General features: G+C 41.9%; 1 protein-coding gene across 2 annotated transcripts in view; it reads left to right on the plus strand.

Annotated features, from left to right (window-relative positions):
• The first annotated feature begins 6,933 nt into the window (after positions 1–6,933).
• The window catches only part of LOC134542203 (heparan-sulfate 6-O-sulfotransferase 2), a 29,712-nt gene continuing 15,614 nt past the window's right edge, over positions 6,934–21,031 (plus strand). Inside the window, exons 1-4 of one of the 2 annotated variants that reach the window (XM_063386269.1) lie at positions 6,934–7,789; positions 10,105–10,320; positions 11,260–11,410; positions 18,076–18,417. In XM_063386269.1, coding sequence (XP_063242339.1) covers positions 7,155–7,789; positions 10,105–10,320; positions 11,260–11,410; positions 18,076–18,399 — 1,326 coding nt within the window. In that variant the 5' untranslated portion in view covers positions 6,934–7,154 and the 3' untranslated portion in view covers positions 18,400–18,417. Of the gene's footprint in view, positions 7,790–10,104; positions 10,321–11,259; positions 11,411–18,075; positions 19,406–21,031 lie in introns of those variants that run through there. The other variant, XM_063386268.1, reaches the window with a different exon arrangement.

Here is a 21,031-nt window from a genome sequence, read left to right on the forward strand (position 1 = left end):
CGCCTCTACCTTCAGACCGACGCCAGCGCACTCGGTGTGGGCGCGGTGCTTTTTCACACGGACCCGAACGGGGTCCGCGAGGTCATCGACTACGCTAGCGCGAAGCTCGGACCAGCCGAACGCCGGTATCACAGCAACGAGCAAGAGTGCCTAGCCGTAGTCTGGGCCATGAAAAAGTACCGGCCCCACCTGGAGGGGAAGTGCTTCACACTGAGGACGGACAACAGCTGCCTCACCTGGCTGCGTACGATGCAGGGGCGGAAAGGCAAACTCATACGATGGGCGCTATTCCTCCAGTCGTTCGACTTCGACGTCGAGCACGTTCCCGGCACGGAGAACCAGCTCCCCGACTTACTGTCGCGGGAACCCGACGACCGAACAGAGCTGACGGACGAGGACGACTGGGAGGAGATTCTACCCCCGGACACACCACACGGACACGCATCGCACGACTCAGCATGCACACGAATCACGGCCGACGCGGACGGGGACGAAGACCCACCCAACACCGTGGCCGACGTCCAGGACCGGGTACGTCGAGCACAGGAAACGTCAATAGACGCGGCAAGACGCCGCCAGCAAGCGACCGCCGGACACGAGGCGTGGCGCATGCAAGACGGCCTGATTCAGACTCACACACCCGGACACCAGGAAGACTGGAGGACCTACGTCCCGACGGAAGCCCGAGAAGCGGTCCTTCGGTTCTTCCACGACCACGACCTCGCTGGACACCCGGGGACCGATCAGACACGACGAGAAGTCACCCGGCACTACCACTGGCCCCGCGTCACGTACGACGTACGTACGTACGTGCGCGAATGCGAGGTCTGTCAGGCGAGGAAGGCGAGGCGGCGTGACGGCGAGGAGCAACAGCGACCCAGGGAACCCACCACCGCCTTCCAAACGATAGCCTTAGATGTAATGGGCCCCTATCCCCGCACGCCGCGTGGCAAACGCTTCCTCCTCGTCGTGACGGACCTCTTCACGCGGTGGACGGAGGCGTATCCATGCGGGAACGTGCGCACACCTACCATCATCAGCCTGCTGACCAGGGAATTCCTGTCCCGTTGGGGATACCCCCAGTCGGTGTTGACGGACAACGCCAGTCAGTTCCTGGGGCGACATTGGAAGGGCTGGTGCGACGAACACCAGATCGAGCACCACACGACGCCCGCCTACCACCCGAGAGCGAACCCGACAGAGCGCCGGAACCAGGAACTGAAGGCACAGCTCCGGATCCGGCTGGGGGCAGACCACACGCAGTGGGACCTGCACGTGGCTGACGCCCTCTTCTGTGTACGACGCCGCACCAACGCCGCAACCGGCCGCACACCGGCCGAAATGATACAGGGCCACAACCTGCCCTTACCGGGAGAATGGGCCACACACGGCACTCCACACCCCGACGAGACGACGGAGGAACGCGACGAACGACGGGTGACTCTGCACGACGAGGCAAGACGTAGGCAGGAGAGGTACGCCAACCGGATCACCCCAATCACAGATCATCCTCCACCCGCCGTGCAGGTCGGCGATCAGGTGTTCGCGCGACTACACCCACTTTCAGCCGCACCCCGCAACTATTGCGCGGGCCTGGCCCCGCGCTGGGGCGGGCCATACACGGTACGGCGACGACTAGGCAGGACGACGTACTTAGTCCGCACGGAGGGACAGCGCCTGAAAAAGGTGCACAGGGACGACATCCGGCTCACCGCCCTGCCTGGGGAGAGGAACCCAGACGGGGACGCAGGACCCCCCACTCCGGACGACAACGGACGCCGTACGCCGGAGAGCGACGCCGTCCAGGAAGAGGACAACTCGCCAGAAGCGACCCCCGCTAGGAGCCGACCCGAACCGCGCCCATACCGCACCCTAGTGTTCACGAACACCACGTCCAACAGGCCCCGCGACGAACTTGCATACACGCCCGGGACATCACCCGCAGAGGCCGCGTCAGACGACGAGGCGAGGCCACGACCACGGCGGTGGCGGCGCCCGCCCACGTACCTCGACGATTATGCCCTTAGCATGGCCACGGGGGACACCGGGGGCGACCCCGCCCACGACGTGCCAGACGAACCAGAAGAAGTCCACGAGAACGCACCGGAGACGGCAGTGGTACCCTGGGAGGGAAGCGGGGTGTACGAGAGCCCCCCACCGCAATGCTACCCACGGGGCGATGAAACAGAGGCCGTGGAGATCGCCGAGCTGTCGCACAGCATAGGTCAATCCGATGCGGGCAACGACGACGGGCCAACGCCGATCGTCACGCAACCCGGAGAGACCGACCCGGAGATCGCCGCCTCAGCATCAGCCGCCATACCCGAACGGGAACGGACTCCGTACCAGTCCACGAACTGTCAACCGCCGCCGAAGGAGGACCTCCGCGGACCGGGACATCGACTGGGGACAAGCGAACCCGCCAGCGAGCCCGCGGAACGACCCCGACGGGCCCACAGACCTCCAGTTCGCCTGGCCGACTACGACCTGGGAACGAGGCGCAGAGCCTGTCAGCCGCAAGGCCACCTCGACGAGCCGACCCCCGGATGTTCGGCGTGGGACGACCCGGGACAGGTGCTCGGGCCCTACCAACTGCGGCCACCGAGAGCGCCACCCGGGTGGAGCTGTTGCCGGAGCTAGGAGGCGCCACGACGCCGCCCCCGGCACGCCTGCCACGACGGCAACCGGGGCGGCGCGCACGCTGGCCCAGTCGGCCACGTTCACCAGGTCCAGTGCGCTGACCCTATCAGCCGCTGACCCCACCCAGGCGCCACGACGCCGCCCCCGGCACGCCTGCCACGACGGCAACCGGGGCGGCGCGCACGTTGGCCCAGTCGGCCACGTTCACCAGGTCCAGTGCGCTGACCCTATCAGCCGCTGACCCCGCCCAGGCGCCACGACGCCGCCCCCGGCACGCCTGCCACGACGGCAACCGGGGCGGCGTGCACGCTGGCCCAGTCGGCCACGTTCACCAGGTCCAGTGCGCTGACCCTATCAGCCGCTGACCCCGCCCAGGCGCCACGACGCCGCCCCCGGCACACCTGCCACGACGGCAACCGGGGCGGCGCGCACGCTGGCCCAGTCGGCCTTGATCACCAGGTCCAGTACGCGGAGCCAACCATCTGCTGAGCCGCGAACCACGCCGGGATGGAGTGGCCGGAGCTAGGGGTGGCCCCATGTTAGCGGGACCATAAGCGGCGCAAGGTCGGGCTTCACAGGGGGGGGGCGTTTGACGTCGTCTGGCCGACGACCACCCCAGAGCCCGACCTGCACCCGCCAGTATACGCTCCCGCTAACGGAACACACCCCTGGCCATGGCCCACCCGAGTCAGGCGACCCGAACAGCAATCAAAGACAAAGCCGCGGAAACCTGAGTAGACAAGAGAAGAACCGTACCCATTCCTCCTAAAACATTAAATTAGGATTTTAGCGACAATAAAATCTCTTCCAGACACACCCGTTTGGAGTCTAGCGTAATGAGGTCACGCCTGGCGCGAGAGAGGCCGAGCCTCCCTCGGACGCCATGCCAGTTCGGCAGTTCAGCGCAGCTCATGGACCGGGGCGGACCTACGTCCCACGGAGAGGCAACATCCTTTGTCTACATCGAAAGTAACGTCCGGTAAATATAGTCACTAATTAACAGAACCCCTTTTATTACTTAACCTCTCCGTGAGTACCCGGTCCCTTTTTTCGGTCCAGGACCTAATCCGGCCGCATCAATTTAAAGACACCCCGCACCACACTTGGTCAGCGGGGCTGCTCTTCAGTATACGGCACGGGCCGCCTCCCTCAACTTACAGAACTTTATTTAAGGTCACGCGCACGGCGCTGACCACAAACCCGCAAGGGAACTTGGACAAACTTAATTGCGGTGCGTGTTTTACCACAGTGGGCACAACACCCGCGCCGAGACATTTGCATACGGGATTGGCCGTCTCCAATCGTCCACCCCCTTAATTCAGTGTATTTTTGTATCCCGTATTTTGTATTGCTAACTTACGTTACCCGAGTAACGAGTGCCACGTAACTTGTGCGCGCCCCCTTAATTCAGTGTATTTTTGTGTCCCGTACTTTGTATTGCTAACTTACGTTACCCGAGTAACGAGTGCCACGTAATTTGTGCGCGCCCCCTTAATTCAGTGTATTTTTGTGTCCCGTACTTTGTATTGCTAACTTACGTTACCCGAGTAACGAGTGCAACGTAACTTGTGCGCACCCCCTTAATTCAGTGTATTTTGTGTCCCGCCTTTGTGTTACGAAATTACGTTACCTGTGTAACCAGTGAGACGTATGAGACGTAACAGCGTCCGAGGCCACGTAACGCGGAACACAAACCATACGGCGCCACGGAATAACGAGTAAACCCCCCCCGGGGACCTCTGTAGAGTGTTGTATTGTGTACGACTCGTTCCTATGAATAAAAGGTACGACACCACCACCTCAACTCCACGCCTCTTATTTAAAATCATCTCACGCAACACCGCCGCCGGCCCTAGTGGGCCACGCAGGGGCACATACATCCACGACCCCCAAACTCACGACTAGAACCGAGCTAGTCTGGCGCCCACCCGGACAATACGTAGCAAGAACCGCCTTTTCCCACTAGGAGCCACACCGGGACTCGAGCCCGAGACCCCGGACGACGGCAAGTTGGCGACTGTAAATTTAACAATAAATTGTCTCAACGTGCACTGTTTGGGTTTGAATTCCCTTAGTTTAGCTAGACTACTGTCACAGGCCAATTAATCAAGGCCAGTAGCCGCTGTGGCTAGTAACGAGGTTTGTTTTCTGTTCTGTGTGCGGCATGCACGGAGTCTCTACGACGCACTTGCTCACTGCTTGTGATTAATTAATTTGTCTTAATGTTTCATTTGGGAATTGTTTTCCGTAGTCGAGCCCCCGGGGTTTCGTGTCCTGATGTTTAATTCAGTTAATTGAAGTCACACCCGGGGCGCTCGCTTGACTCATTCCGGCTGGGCTAGGGGTGCGCTCCAAAAATGGGATCCGGTAATGGCGGTGCGGAGCACGGGCTTAAAGGCCATGGTCGGTACGACGTCAACCCTTATCCTCTGCCTTATATCCCTCAGGAAGTCCAACTAACCACCCTCTCCATCTTCTCTATTAGCCTCTTGTCTGGTACTCTGTGGAATGCCTTTTCAAAGTCTATGAAGATTTCATTTATCTGCTTTCCCTGTCCACCCCTTCCACCAGATCTTCCAGCAACCTTGCCATCTGTGTTTCATATGAGCACCCTCTCCTGAAACATGCTGTCTATAATCCATCAACCTAGATAATTCATTACTCCCATCACATAACTACCCACTAGCCTATACATTACTTTCCCTAGACAGGACATCAGGCTGACTAGTCTTTAGTTCGCCGGGTTTGCAGTATCCCTACTTCCCTTGTAAATTGGTACCACTACCGCTTCTTTCCATTGATTTGTAAACCTCTCCTCCTCCAGGGATTATTAGATCTTCAACATTAGGTATATACATACCTCCTCACCCCACAATCTAAGCTGACCATTCCTTATCCCTTACGACCCAGATGTCTTCTTCCTCTTCAGACTCCTCGTCCTTTTCGCATCTCTTACATCAGTATCTCTAAACCTTTTCATTCTACCGTGTTTGCTACTTTACGACCCTCTCATACCTCTCCCTTTACAAATACAGATAGGTACTGCTTCTATAGCAAAATTGCCTTCTCCCTGTACTCAGTACATTCCAGCCCCTCTCTTCCCTGAGCTCTGATATTACTTCTTCTCCCTTCACTATTTGCACATAGCTGTAAAGATCTAATCCATCCCCTTCACCCCTTCTACCATTAGTCTTTTCATGTATGCATCCATTGCCTCCCTTGTTTTCCTCCCGAGTTCCTTACCCAGCTCCTTCATCACTGACTTTATTTTTTCTCATTCTGTCCTCCTAGCCCTTCCATGTGACTTCCTGCACTTTCTTTTTAAGGACCTTATCTCGCTCCCATAGTAGGGAGGGTCGCCCCCTATCCCTATCCTCCTTTCGGGCACAAAATGCTCCACTATCTGCTTCAGTATGTCTCTCAGTATAGCCCATTTTATGTCCAGTCCTCTAATCTCTCTCTGTCTACAATACTCCACCTCCAAATATGCCTCAATCCCTACTTTATCCACCCCACCCCATTATTTAAGCACTTTCTCCCTCATTTCCTTATTTACTCACTGTCCCATTTCAATCTCCACAACCTGAAACCACTGATCCCCTCCATTTCCATACTACCTACAATCGCCTCCACTGATATCAGTAGCACCATATCTAGTAGAATTCAAATTTTCTCCTCCCCTCTTCCTTTACCCTTTCTGGTGTTCTTTATCATCAACTGCTCCAGTCCTCTATTTTACCAATTGAGATGCCCATCTGTACTACCTTGCTCCCCTCTCCAACGATCCCTGCTCCTACACCACCCCTGGCAGGTCTCCAGCCTTCACCCAACTCTTCTCTCCTAGCCTGTTCAGTCTATTCCTAATACCTAGAATGGTTTCTTCCACTTGCGATGTGACATAGCGGCCTATAAGGACCCAGTACTGATGCGTGTCCTGAATTGTATTGTAATTTGTTTATTTTCTCATTGAAGCAGCCAAAAACAGATAATATTGTTATATTGTTAAGTGTAATGTTAATATGAAACTATTTCTGGGCAAATGAAACTGATACCAAAGTAATTTATGTAAAAGCTCTGATTTTAGGTGTCATGTAGCAAGTTTTGGGTAATTACTTAACTAAATAGTGTTTAAACCTATTCAAAGGCTTTGAGGCTTAATTTATCAAAATTATATTTTTTTTAACTTACACATTTTTTTTTCTAACAACATTTTTCTTTTTTTGTTTCTAATAATTTTAAGTACTTTGTTTTTTTAAATAATTATGGTGGTACTCTTTGTTGTTGGTCACAGATATTGAAAACTAAAACAAAAAAAAAATTGTTTTGTTTTGACTGTGGTTTTGTGTGATGGCTGAAACTAAATTCTGCTACATCAACAAAATGTTTACAAAGTTACATTGTCGACATTATGCAGTGTATGGTCATCAAGGACAGTGAAGATTTTTTCTCGCGTTTTTTGTTAGGATTTTAAAGAGAAATGGCATCAGCGAGTTCATGACCCATCGGGCTAAGAAATGGCAAAGAAAAGTGTTGAAGTGCAAGTGTATGATAGTGATTTTGCCGTATATCTTCGCGAATCTTTATCGTACGAAATTATGGTGGAATCACGGTCTAAGAGCAGGTTGCGTGGGATAATTTTTATATGCATTATGTTAGCAGTTAGTGGTATTATTTATTTGGGATATTTTTGCCCCGATCAAATTTGTGCACTGACATCCAGAGAAACGTCCTGGCGTGACTGGACGTTACGATATCCTTTAGAAGACAATTTGGGCAAGCCTCTAGCTATGCACTCAGGGCCCGTAAACTCTAAAGTGGCTAGTCCGGGTATGAGCTACGATGATGTTTTGAACGAAAACTTTCAGTTCGACATGAATGCCCACGATGTCATGGTGTTTTTGCATATACAGAAAACTGGCGGCACGTCGTTCGGCAGACACTTGGTCCGCGACCTTGACTTGGAGAGACCCTGTACTTGCCAGCGGAAAAAGAAGCGTTGCTATTGCTTTCGCCCCAACCGAAACGAAAATTGGCTGTTCAGTCGGTATTCGACTGGGTGGAAATGTGGCCTGCATGCTGATTGGACAGAGTTGACTAGTTGTGTGGACTCTGAGCTTGACAAAAACGAAGGAGATGCAGTAAAACGAAGGTAAATATCAGACATTTGCTGAAAGCAACAAGTGCTGTATAAAATTATCCTAGTGGCTCTTCTAGGTAAATGATCTTAAGAATTATTTTTGTTAGAGGTACTTTTATATCAACTTGAATTGGGCTTTCGCCTGGTAGCAAGTAATCTCGGTAAATATGTATTAAACGGATTAGCGCCAAAAAAAATCGTACAAATATGAAATAACTTTCATTATATGCTATCTTACGTACTCTCTTCAGAACCGCCTGCGGAGATAAAAAATTCCAATTACTTTAGGAGATATCGAATTTTTTAATCTTCATTTTTTGGCGATTTTTTTTTAAAAAAAATTTAAAAATCCGAATATACCTTTATTCTGTGCTCTTAAACTTCCTCTTTTCATTAAACCCGGCTGAGATAAGAAATTCCAAATACTTTTGGAGATATCGAATTTTTTAATTTTCATCCTGTGCACTCGTGCGGCGATAACGGTTGCTTGTTTACAAGTATCATTTTTTTTTTTTTGCGATGTTCCCGAACGGAGAAACCTAAGATGCACATAGAGTTCTGCCATTCCCGATTACACCCGAACAATTCACCTTCGGCCAACCTCGGGTTTATTTATTAATATTTCTCTGTTTATTTTAATGTAGCTATACTAACCTAACTAACCATCCAAATGGTTTTAAAGTGTTTTAATGTAGCTAACCTATCCGACCACTTTTAATATTTCAATTCATTTTTCCTGCGCAAAAATAAATAAATCCCGAGGTTGGCCGAAGGTGAATATTCGGGTGTAATCGGGAATGGCAGAACTTTATGTGGATCTTAAGGACTCTCACGTAAACGAATACATCATGTAAAAAGAAACTTACGTGAGTTTATTCTGTTCATCCTTTTTCCCGGTTTGTTAGGTCAGGTCAGCTAAATTATAAATACTTTAAAACTAAACAACCAATAAAATTAATTTTATTATTTTTAATGTCTGTTCAGTTTCAAAGTATTTATAATGTAGCTGACCTGACCTAATCTACCTTTGTCCCATTTTGTTAGGTCAGGTCAGTTACATTATAAATACTTAAAACTATACAACATGTAAAATAAATTGATATTATTTTTAATTTCTGTTTATTTTGAAGTATTTATAATGTAACTAACCTTACCTAATGGAAAATTTATGTTATTTAGACATTCACGCGCACACGGCAAAATATAAAATGGCGACGGTCAAATTATTACACACGTCTGGTATAGCAAAATAAGAACGGCCATATCTCCAAAAGTATTTGGAATTTTTTATCTCCGCAGGCGGTTCTGAAAAGAGGACGTAAGATAGCATATAATGAAAGTTATTTCATATTTGTACGATTTTTTTTGGCGCTAATCCGTACAATACATATTTACCGTAATCTCTCCCCTCCCCCCACTACACTCTCCAACCTCTTTAAGCTTTCTCGGTAGTTCCTTTACATATCTCACCTTCAACACCTTTTCCTCCAGCCCATTCCACCCCCACCCTGTCCTCACCAGGAAAGAGTGCCTCCATCTTTCTGTTTGTCTCATTTTCCCTTGTATCTTCATGCATGGTCTCTCCTCCCTCTGTACCCTCCTCTGTACACCCTCTTACCCATTTTTCCCCAGCCTGTATACCCCTTGATCACCGTAAAAAAAAACTATACTAGTCTTAGAATCCTCCTCTGCAACATTTATACCCCAGCTTCTTGATCATGACAGATGGCATATGCATCTTCCCTTCCCTTCTTCACATCCATGTGTTCAGGGACTAGACTTGAAATTGAGAAAAGCCTTTGTTGCTCTCTGAGGGAAGATTGTGTTAATCCTGGCCAGTCGTCTGAAGGTGATGCAGAAAATGTTGATGTACATGCTTTGAAAAAAAATCTGAAGGTAATTGTTCTGTAGCATGTATCCAGTTGTATCATTTGATCCTTATGGCATGATCCTGGATGATAGATCCTGTGGTATATGATGCTTGCCAGAATTCACCCACAAAAACCTGAACTCGAGAAGCTCATTTGGTTCTGGATTACAAAATTAACTGAACCATACGATGCTGGAGAAAAGACATTCCACTGTAATAGTACCGTTGCATGGCGTCTATACAGCAGTGTTGCCACTATTAAAATTCTTACCCTCGTAATTTACTGAATTGATGAGAAGTTGACTACATTTTTCTAATTTTAATAAAATAAAGTGTTGTAAAATTTAATTTGGTAACAGTTCCGTATATTGTATTCCAGCTTATCTCTTGATGATGATAGCATGATCCTGTGGTTCATGAACATGGGGGGAGTGTATGACAGAGTTGCGAATCGTAGATACTTTTACATCACCCTGCTGCGGGAGCCAATCAGCCGCTACCTGTCGGAGTTCCGGCACGTGCAGCGCGGCGCCACCTGGCGCAACTCGCGCCACTGGTGTGGGGGCCACTCGGCGACCCCTCAGGAGCTGCCTCAGTGCTACCAGGGGCTCACCTGGAAGGGGGTCACGCTCGACGAATTCATGGCCTGCCCGCACAACCTCGCAGCCAACAGGTGACCGCCCGTTCCTTTCGTTTCCACTTCGTCCGCACTGCTATGGTTTGTTTACGTCATTTCTCGACAACAAACATTTCTCGGCATTTCAAAAGAAACCAGTTCATTTAAACGAAATCTCCTTGTGGAGTCCTTCAAGGAAGCAAGGGGGTAACCTAGCTCTATATTTATTAACATGTTCAAAGAAGATCTTACACAGTTAAACACTTTTCAATCCTAATACATAAATATGCAGATGTGAAAATTGCAAAAAAGTCCACGTATGATTACTTGTCAGCTTCAAGAGGCTGTAATGTCATCAAAATTTTCTTGGTGATCAATTTCCATTACTCCCTCTGAACAATCAAATCATTTCATTCACACTTAAAAAATATTTAGACATGTGACGCTAATGGAAACCAAAATAATTAACAAACTCTCTATAAAATACTTTTGTGTCCTAGATGTAAAACTATATGATTGTCACCACATTGATCATCTAATTACTTATTGGGAATTTTAAAAAATAACACCTGTATTACCTTAAAAACCTGACTTTGAAAGTTAAAAAAATTCTAAGTGGATTTTTCCCCCAATTTTTGGAATAATTTAACAATATTTGATGTACAAAACCATACAAATTTTACTAAGTATTTATTGTTACAACAAATATTACGAACCCACTCAACTAACATGAACATTGCTATCCTTCAGTTTTTCTAGTAGTTTTAACAGAAAATAGATATTAATTATACTTTATTTATTAAATAAAATTTTTTTTTGGCTTGGATGCTTTGACAACAGGAAAAGACCAAATTGGTCTGCCTAATACTTTTTTTTTTCAATGGTGCTTGGATTTTCAGACTTTAATTTGTAAGTATGTATTTAGAAACATTGTGCGTGTGAGGTTGCTGCATTTTTGCTAGCCCAAACAAAATGCTGTTGCTGTGTTCCAAACAGGCAGACACGAATGTTGGCAGACCTGGCTCTTGTCGGCTGTTACAACACGTCCTACATGCCATCAGCCGCAGAGAGAAACAGAGTAATGTTGGCGAGCGCCAAGAGGAATCTTGCTGCCATGGCTTTCTTCGGCCTCACAGAAGACCAAAAGGTGCGGCATGATAACTGTCTTTTTTTTTGGGACATTATTTTCAACAACCGCATATTGAGTAGGCTCATTGTTGTGTGTAATTTCTCTGGCTGTTGCTTTTTTTGCAATTTGACTAGCTTTGGAGGGTGCCACTGTTTATAAGGATGTCGTGAAATAACTAGGGATGTGCGAAAGTGACTTTATCCACACGAAATGAAAGTGAAAGAAAATTTATCAAGTTTCGCGAAAGTGAAACGAAAATGAATTTTTCTATGAGATAAATATATTCTTAACGAAAGTTAAGCGAAATTTTTTAATTAACAAAGAAAAAAAGTGCCCCAAAATTTGCTCTTCAGTAATAAATTCTATTACATAAATCATTTTTGTAACTTTTGATGTATATATAAATATTACTATTTAATATAGTCAACATCCGCCCTAGACCACACAACACAGCCCCATGTCACTCGTAAATTTCAAGAATCAATCCAGATCTTTCAGCGCACAGACTATTTCCTTTACAGTCGTAATGTCGCAGTCTATGATAATATATTTATCACGTGCATGGTACTGATGAAAAAACACGTGACTACTGCGGAACGGCCGTCATATTGCAACACTGTCACACATGGCTAGCTCAGGAAGCTGTAAACCAGGCAAGGGACATGGTCAAAACAAAACATAACAAATGGTTGCTGCCAAGTGACTTGTTGACCTTTTTGTCTAATTGGCTGTATATTATGAGGATTTTATATGCCAGTCAGAGTATGTAAATTTTAAATAAAGCAGACGACAATGTTTTTGTTTGGCTGTGCGCGAATAAAAGTAGGTACGTTCTTTGTTTATGTGTATACGGTAAATACTAAATAGTGTACTAACAGTTCTGGAATGTATGTTTTACGAATATAGTACCTACACTACTGTTTGAAAGCAAATGAATCAGGTAATTTTTCAAATATTGCATGATTTTGTTTTGATACCTAGGCCTACTGTAATCACGGTTGAATTTTTACTTTATCTGCCATGTTTGTTCAAATTATGATTTTACCATATTTTCATTAACGTGAGTTTTTTTCATCACCACGTAAATTAATCTTAATGGAAATCTTTTTTCTAATTAATGTCTTTATATGATTTGCATATGTTATTACATTATTAGTAATAACAAGCAAATCATATAAAGACATTACAGTAGAATCCCAGTGCTAAGTACTTACAGGTACCTCAAGTTTTTGTACTTAGTACTGAAACATGCATACATATCTTTACAAAGAGAAAAAAATATACATATATAAAAAAATAGCTACAGGAGAGCCGCAATGCCATATGTATTCGCAACTGCGACTTGCTTTTTTCCCCTTGTCTAGTTCTCTGAGTATATCCACTTTTTCCTTAAGCGTGAATTGCTTTCGTTTCTTTTTATCTCCAGGATCATTCATATTGTAGCACAAATATAATGCGGTGTCTAAATAACGTAACCTGTAAATAAACTCAACAATAACAATAAACAATCCCGGCACAGACATCAAACAGTATTTTTAGCGTAGCGTAACACTTTTGTCTAAATAATTAATACTTCTCTCAAACCTCCGTCTTTCGATGTATCGAATGGTGTTGTGTTGCTCACGTCGCATACTACATACGGTATAATCTATGGTTGTGCACGCAACTGTTTGTTAACTTTGTTTTGAGAATTTAGAGGTTAGAAAATACGTTGCGGTGGTATTTGTGTATCTTTGTTATACTACATTAATCATTTAGCTGGAAATTTATTTACCAGTTTAAGTAAATTTTGGTGTAGTAATGCCACGCTACTAGTAGAATTTATACGTTATAGTGAAAATATGATACTTTAAACTGAAACCGTTTTGCATGGCGAAGATACGATTTTTGGCGGGCACTTAAAAAAAATTCGTTAAGTGAAATATACTTTACAATAAGGTACGTTATTGTACCGGTATTCTACTGTACATTTTTATTAAATTACGATTTCTTTTTCAACTAGAACAAACAAACTTCGGTAAGCTGTGGATCTTTCGTTTGGCTCGAAATATTTCGCTAAAAACGAACTTCGACAGATGAAATTCTTACCGAAATCGAAAATGAAAGTAGCAAAATTTCGATTTCGGTATCGGTATACCGAACATTCGCACAACCCTAGAAATAACAGACAATGCTAGATAGTTTGTGAGTCTAGAGCATAGGTATAAACTTGTGGCATTGCAGAATATTCTTGTGATATAATAATTTTCAGTAAGGAAGGAAATCAGCTGATTATATGGTCCAAGATAATATAAATCCAAACGTAAAATAATTCTAACATAACAATGTGAAAAAAAAAAAAAATAACAGTTCAACAGCTTGTATGAATAAAATAATAAATCATCAAAATTATTTACCAGAACATTCATGATATTAGAATACAAATATCAAACTAGGTCACTATGACCGTGGAGCATATAATCAGCTGCCCCCTGTTTTCCAGGGTTATCTCTGGGCAATGCAAAACAGTGAATTTGTGAATTTAAAGTTAAGGGAAAGCTCTGAATTCATCTAATTAAAATGATTATAATGATGAAACGATTGGAAAACTGTTAATGGACTACATACACATTCTCAATAGTATCAAAGCAGTACATACCAGTTTCTGCCAACATTATCTATTTTTAGAGACTTTCAACAGATTGGTAGGTCTTAAAATTCCATTAAAATTGACGATTGTTCTTTCAATACCCTCCCAGAAGATCTACAACGAAGCTCAATAGTTCAGGACGTAGATGCAGCAAATTATAGGATTCACAGAACAGCGACTGTTTCAATCAGCTGGAACATGGGCTTCTTCTCAGAGGTAGCAGACAAGATGAAACATAGATGGATGGACTCGATGTATCGGTGTGATGTAAAATTAATGTCCTGTAGTTGATTCTGTCCGCGTCACTCGCTTCCAAATGAGTTTGTTCCAATAAGAATTTTTTTAAATTATTCACATCAAAGCCTACTCGTAATTTAACATGATGAAGTCAATGTCTATATAGAAAGTAGTTTACTTGGAGACAATTAAATAGAATTTCAATTTCTTCTTCAGGATATGTTACCAAAGTAACTTATCATAAATAAAATTGTTCTTAAAATATAAAACTCAATATAAGCACTCCGAAATAAAGTTTCCAAAACTTGTAAATCGACGAAACACGAGTCACATGACTGATATTCATGAAGGTTCAAACTAGACTAAAAGCTTCCAAACAAGCTATCTCGGATACATAAACCTCTTCCTGGCTTGTACTGGCCAATCAACACAGATCTTAAAAATTCACCATGTATTCACAAATTATTTTATTATAAAGTTATTTATCAAAATTCACTTTCAAACAGTATCAAAATCATACCTGAATCAAATCTGGTCTTCTATAAGGAGTATTCTGCTCATATTATTGTCGTTAAATTAAAATTCACAAATTACAAACAAACTTTTAATTGGATAATGAAAATCAAAGATAAAGTATCCAATTAAGAAGTTAATTAAACAGTAATGAAACAAACACAGATGTTACACTCGGAATTTCAAAGAGTAATTTGGAAAATGTGTTAAAATATTAAATTAGCGATTGCTCTATTATTTAAAGAAGAAGAATCCCTTTACTATGAGACCCCTCCTATTTCCTCACTAATACAAGACAAAGGAGATTTTGAGGCTAAATGGTAAGAGTAGCCACTTCACAGACGTTTACTACGGTTGAAGACAGATGTGGAGCTATCATTACAGCCGAATCTATGGTCACAAAAAACCTACACATACAAACTCTGGCTGGATTAATTTATATATTACCTGGTTTTCACACACTGTGCCAAGACATTTGAATGAAACAATACATATTTATACTTACTTGTGAATTTAAATTTATTACCAAAAAAAAAATTGGTTGTAAAGTCGGTTTACGAACAATAGTTTAACGTGACAACGTCATAACAAAACATTGATGAATTGATTGCGTAGTTTTATGAATAAAATTGAATCATTGTTATTGAATTATCACTATTTTGTATGGATACAAAGGAGTGAAATGAAATCTACAATTTAATTGATAAATTTACTTTTATTTGCACTCATTAATTCAAATATGTTTATTACTTTAACGAAGAGATTATTTTAACTATAAACTTTTATACATGTTTGCTATTTAACTTCTTCCAATCTGTGTTATTCTGTTAAGGATAGGACGATGATAGGAAAAGTAGGAAACGAATGGGAGTGTTTCAAGTTTAATGTGCCTCGAAAAAGTCAAATCGATGGTTGTTCCAATCGAGTGAAAGAGAGAGAGATGCAGTGCAAGTGTACAATGAGCGTAACAGGACAAAGCGTAACAGGACAATGAGTCATATTTTTTCGTGCGTGCAACCGGCGTTCATCGATTTATTAGACGTCACGTCAACAAGCCATTTATTTACTTAAATATTTAACCACACAAAGTAATATGAATTTTTTTTACTTTTATTATATTTGCATCATGGTCGCACTACATTTTTTGAAACTCAAAATGTATAAAATGCACGACCCATGCGCAGATAAATATGGTACTTGCTTTAGTCTCACCATTTTTATTTATCCTCTACATAATAAATTTACTTTTCTTCGACCTAATAATAGGAAAAAAAAGCAATGTACAACTGTTCCACTATTTTTTTCCTCTCTCTCTTACTCCCAACCATATGCCCCTCCTGAGGGGGATAGAGCACTATAAACACAGAGGAATCATTGCACTGCAACTAGTTTGCTTGTCTTCCAAAGGTGGTAAAACTAAGCTGCAGCTGCATGATCAGTGTTATAAAAGAGTAAGAATTTAGCAAGTACATATACATATATATGTAACTGTAAAATTGTTTTATTTATTAAAGATAAAAAAATTAATTGTTTTAAGCTGTACATATGTAAAGTATGAAAGAGAGAGGAAGATTCTTTGTACTAAATACGGTATTAATATTTTTGACGTGACGTCTAATAGATCGATGAACACCGGCTGCACGCACGAAAAAGTGTCCCGTTACGCACATTGTTCCGTTACGCTGTGTCCCGTTATGCTCATTGTACGCTTGCGCCGCACCGACAGAAGTGAAAACTTAAAACTTTGTTTATAAATATGTAATATGAAATAATTTCTACGTCAAATGTACGTAAGAAAATGAATCTGATTACTAGTATAATTTCAAGTATTTATTCATTTATTATTAAAAAAGTAGCATCTGTCGGCGAGTGCAGTAATAATAGGTTATGTTACAATTGACTAAAAAATTATGGTGATTCATATAATTGATGATAGATATTTGATTATAGTTTATTTATATGAAAACTTGTTTATAATTATATTTAAACTTTATAGCTAAACGCCAGTTTTTAAAATTAATAACAAGTCATCTACACGTGAACTGTTTCGTCGACTGTTTATAAAGTGAAGTGAAAAGTTAATTTGGTTTTCATTGCTTATTACAACAACAATTTCGGCAATAAAGGTTAATTATTCTTGCATTTTAAAAATCTGATTACTAGTCTAATTTCAAGTATTTATTCTTTTATTATTAAAATAAAAATGATTCAATTTTATTCATAAAAGTATGTAATCATTTCATCAATGTTTTGTTATGACGTTGTCACGTTAAACTATCGTCCGTAAACCGACTTTACAGACAACCAATTTTTACATTTAACAAAAAAAAATATTTTGGGTAGGCTGTATTTTGGACTATAGCCGCCAGGGGATTGTTCCATGAATTTCCATCGTACCTAACAGAAATTTAGTGTATGAAAATACTTTAAAAATGAAGAAAAAATTGATTTTCTTTTATTTTTGACGTGAATTCTATGAATGTCTTACTTGACGGTCGGGCAGTCACATCAGAAAAATTGCTGCACAAAACTGCGACAAATTGGCCCATTGTTCTCAACTACTGGCTCAACTGACTTCATATCAATATCAGATTCATCAGAGAGCATATTCACGTCCATTACCAAACAGTTTTCTGCATTCCTAGACGCTTAGGCTCGCTCAAAAAGCGCAAATTTCATGCCTCATTCGCAGGCTAGTTTTTCTCCACTGGCTCATTTTTCTTGGCTACTTTTTACTTTACTTTCTGCCTCATTCGATACCTGCAACACTTCTCAGAATTTTTAATTGCTTGTGCTCAGGTGATTTTGCTTGTTTTCTTTCTGTTCTCCAACATAACATGTTTTCGACTTTTCGCTTAGGCATTTTGGGATTAATGTCCCCAAAACCAAAGTTAGTAACTTTATAGTTATTCCACTCAACTATTACCACTAAGTGCTCAGAAAATTAAAGTTCAGATCACTCAAATGGGGCTATTTATTACTTATTTGAATTATGGCAATCAGTTAACTTACTAAGTGTTTTCCACAGTATTCTTATTCTGTGTGCTTACAAGCACTCAAAACTGTGTCTATGGATTTTTCTTAATGTAGCAAAATATTTAAGTGATCTTCGACTTTGTCTTCGTCTATGGCAAAGACTTAGTTCTTCGTCTTTGACTTCAAATCAAATCTAAAAAATTGTCTTCGCACACCCCTTAAAATTGCCACACCTAAATTAAATCTTTAATCTGAGGGAACTATTTTGACTTTGGCATTATGTAGTGGAATATATTCATCACGAACAATGGTTTTGCTATCCCTGTAGGTGAGCCAGTACGTGTTCGAAGAGACGTTCAACCTGCGCTTCGCGGTGCCGTTCGAGCAGCACAACGCGACCGTGTCGAGCGTGACGCTCGCCGCGCTGCGCCCGGACCAGAAGGACGCCGTCCAGCGCCTGAACGCCCTCGACCTGGAGCTGTACGAGTTTGCGCGGGGGCTGATGCACCAGCGGTTCGAGCGGCTCCGCGCACGCGACCCCCAGTTCCCGGAGCGCTTCTCCCACCTGGGAGAGCTCCCCGGGCGGCCGCAGGAGGCCTTCGACTGGGACAGAGAGCTGGCCGACGACGGCGGCAACAACACGCTGCAGTAGGCGGAGTCTGCCTGCCGGGTGAGCCTGTCGTGACGTCCGGGTCACGAAGCCAGTGGGGTTTGAACCCCGGTCTGAGACGTCCTGATTTCAGTTCTCCGTGGTTTTCTGTCGATTATCCCCCTGCAAATACTGGAATTAATTCTTTCACAATGTTTGCACATTGCTTAGAAGTCCTTATATTGAAATTTGTTCAATAAAAATCATCAAAGTCTTTAATATTTTTTTAACTATTGCAGTAAAGTAAAAAAAATTATGGCTTGTAAAAATATTATCATGTAACAAAAAGTACTATGTAAAAATTGTACTCGACTTGTAAATTTTCCAATTTTTCTAATTAGGTTTTATTAAATGCCATGCTATCATGGTATTTTTACCATTCGAATGATCCATGTACCATTATTGGCCATTGTGTACCTTTTACTGTTAGGCTGCCAGGTAGTGCAAATGTACCAATATCTTAGTGTACTGTTCGAATCATGCATGGTTGTGTCTTGATATGATGCTGTCCATTTCACATCTATGTAGTTCCTTCCTGGTTAGTTTGTTGTTGAAGCACGTGTATTTCTTTAGATTAGTTTATTGTAGTTTATTGCATTCATTACATATAGTGACGTGTGTGTTTTGAGTTTTACGTCACATGTCTTTCTAAACTTACCAAAAAATAAATTTCCATGATTTAGTACTGTTCATTTCTTATAAACAGCAGGTTATTTTCTATCAGTTATTTTGCAGCTCTACATTACTTTAATTTAACCAGTGAATTGTATGTGTGTACTTTTTTTTAACAGATATCTGTTAATTTGAGGGATACCACTCACCCTCACACCCTCTCTCTATGATAGTGCAATATAATATTGCTTTTACGCTTTGCTTGCTACTGTTGTATTTGGTTTTGTTATTTATGTTTTTATGAGTTATTTAATCTCTCCATGAACAGTTATTTGCACTTTTCTAGAGAAATTGTTATGAGTGTGTACATTAAATATACACCAAACAAAAAAAAACAGTTAATGCGTATTATTAGATGGTGTTGTGCCGCAGGATGTAGGTACAATGTTGCTTTAGCCACCTAGTGAGACATGAAGCAACTGTGGTACGTAGGTGTAGGTGACTTTTTAATCAGATTAGAGTGAACTGGAACACTGTTAAGTCATATCAAACAAATAACACATTTATCTTTGGAATTACTGGAATTGAGTAGGTTAACCGAGAACAAAGAACTGATTTTTAATGACTGGAAGAGAATTGTGAGTTGGAAAATAAGTAGAACCGACTCATCACTAAATGAATCCTTTTTGTGTGTACATGAGGTTTGCACACATATATTGGAACAAGTCTTGTTTAACAATAATATGAAAATAATTTACCTAATACACATTTAAATAAATATCTCCTTGAATCTTCTATTATCCAAAACTAACCACAGGTTTTGCAGCAAGTGTTACCGGACAGCTATCTTTACATGTTAATATGTAACTAAATAAACAAATTAATTAATAAAAAGAGATAGAGCAAAACACAAAACATAATTTACAATTATTATTTTTTTTTTTATTGATTGTAACACATTCATTGTAAAAATAGGAATGAAGTGTATGTTAGAGGTTTTTGTTTGAATTTTTTTTTTTTTTTACTTGGATAAACTTAACAAAGTTCTATTTTTGAAATTGACTAGTGCAATTTTTAAGTCTAGCTGAGCTGAATTCTGTTATAATATCTTATCCAGACTTTACTTTGTAGTTAAGTCATTGTAAAGAAAGTCAAACTCAAATAGTTGAAGAAAATGATTTGAGATGCTATAAAAGGTTGAGTATTAAAATGGATTATGCTACAACACTAAGGGTTTAAATTGGGGGTATGAATGTATAGTATTGAAGGTATCATTTGGCTCAATATGAGTACGGATTTTGTTTGCTTTTACATAAACAGTAGAGAAATATTGAGCAAAACAATTGATAACAATGTTAGGGTCAACAGGAACTGATCCATTGACCTTCAAAGATAAACCCTGCTGGTATCCATTCATCATAATTTTGACATATTGCCAGAATTTTTTAGTAATTTTCTTTATGTTATTGTGTCGTGTCCAAAATATTTTATCACACTTAATAAGTTTTTTAAAGGTTTTATGATAATAAGAAAAATATGTATGTATATTAAAGCACATTGTTATTTCTTTTAAATAATTTATAAAATGTTTTTTTAGATTTTAAAGCTTGAATTAGTTACTTGGAAAACCAGTGGGGCAGTTTTGAAACTTTTTAAATGATTTAAGTATGATAATATTAATTTTATTACGTACAAATTTTGTTGACTGATCAACCAAGTCATTCCCATCAGTAATACTAAAGAAGCTGGTACAATCTTGAACCTTCGCAGCTTTATATAAACTAAGGTAATCACCATTTTTGTAGTTTCTGTAGGTGGAGGAAGTATTATTATTATGAATATCTGAGATGATTTTAATGTCAAGGGTAGGATGAGATAAATAGATCTTTCACTAAAGCATCTGAAGCTTTGGTAACTGTGCAGTCCCAAAAATGGGAAAAACACGGATTGAGTAAAGAATTGGATTAGTATTCTGAGTTTTATTATTCTGTGATAAGTTCATGCCAATGGAAAAATTAAGTAG

This window comes from Bacillus rossius (genome assembly GCF_032445375.1).
Source record: "Bacillus rossius redtenbacheri isolate Brsri chromosome 4 unlocalized genomic scaffold, Brsri_v3 Brsri_v3_scf4_2, whole genome shotgun sequence".
Classification (NCBI taxonomy): Eukaryota; Metazoa; Arthropoda; class Insecta; order Phasmatodea; family Bacillidae; genus Bacillus; species Bacillus rossius.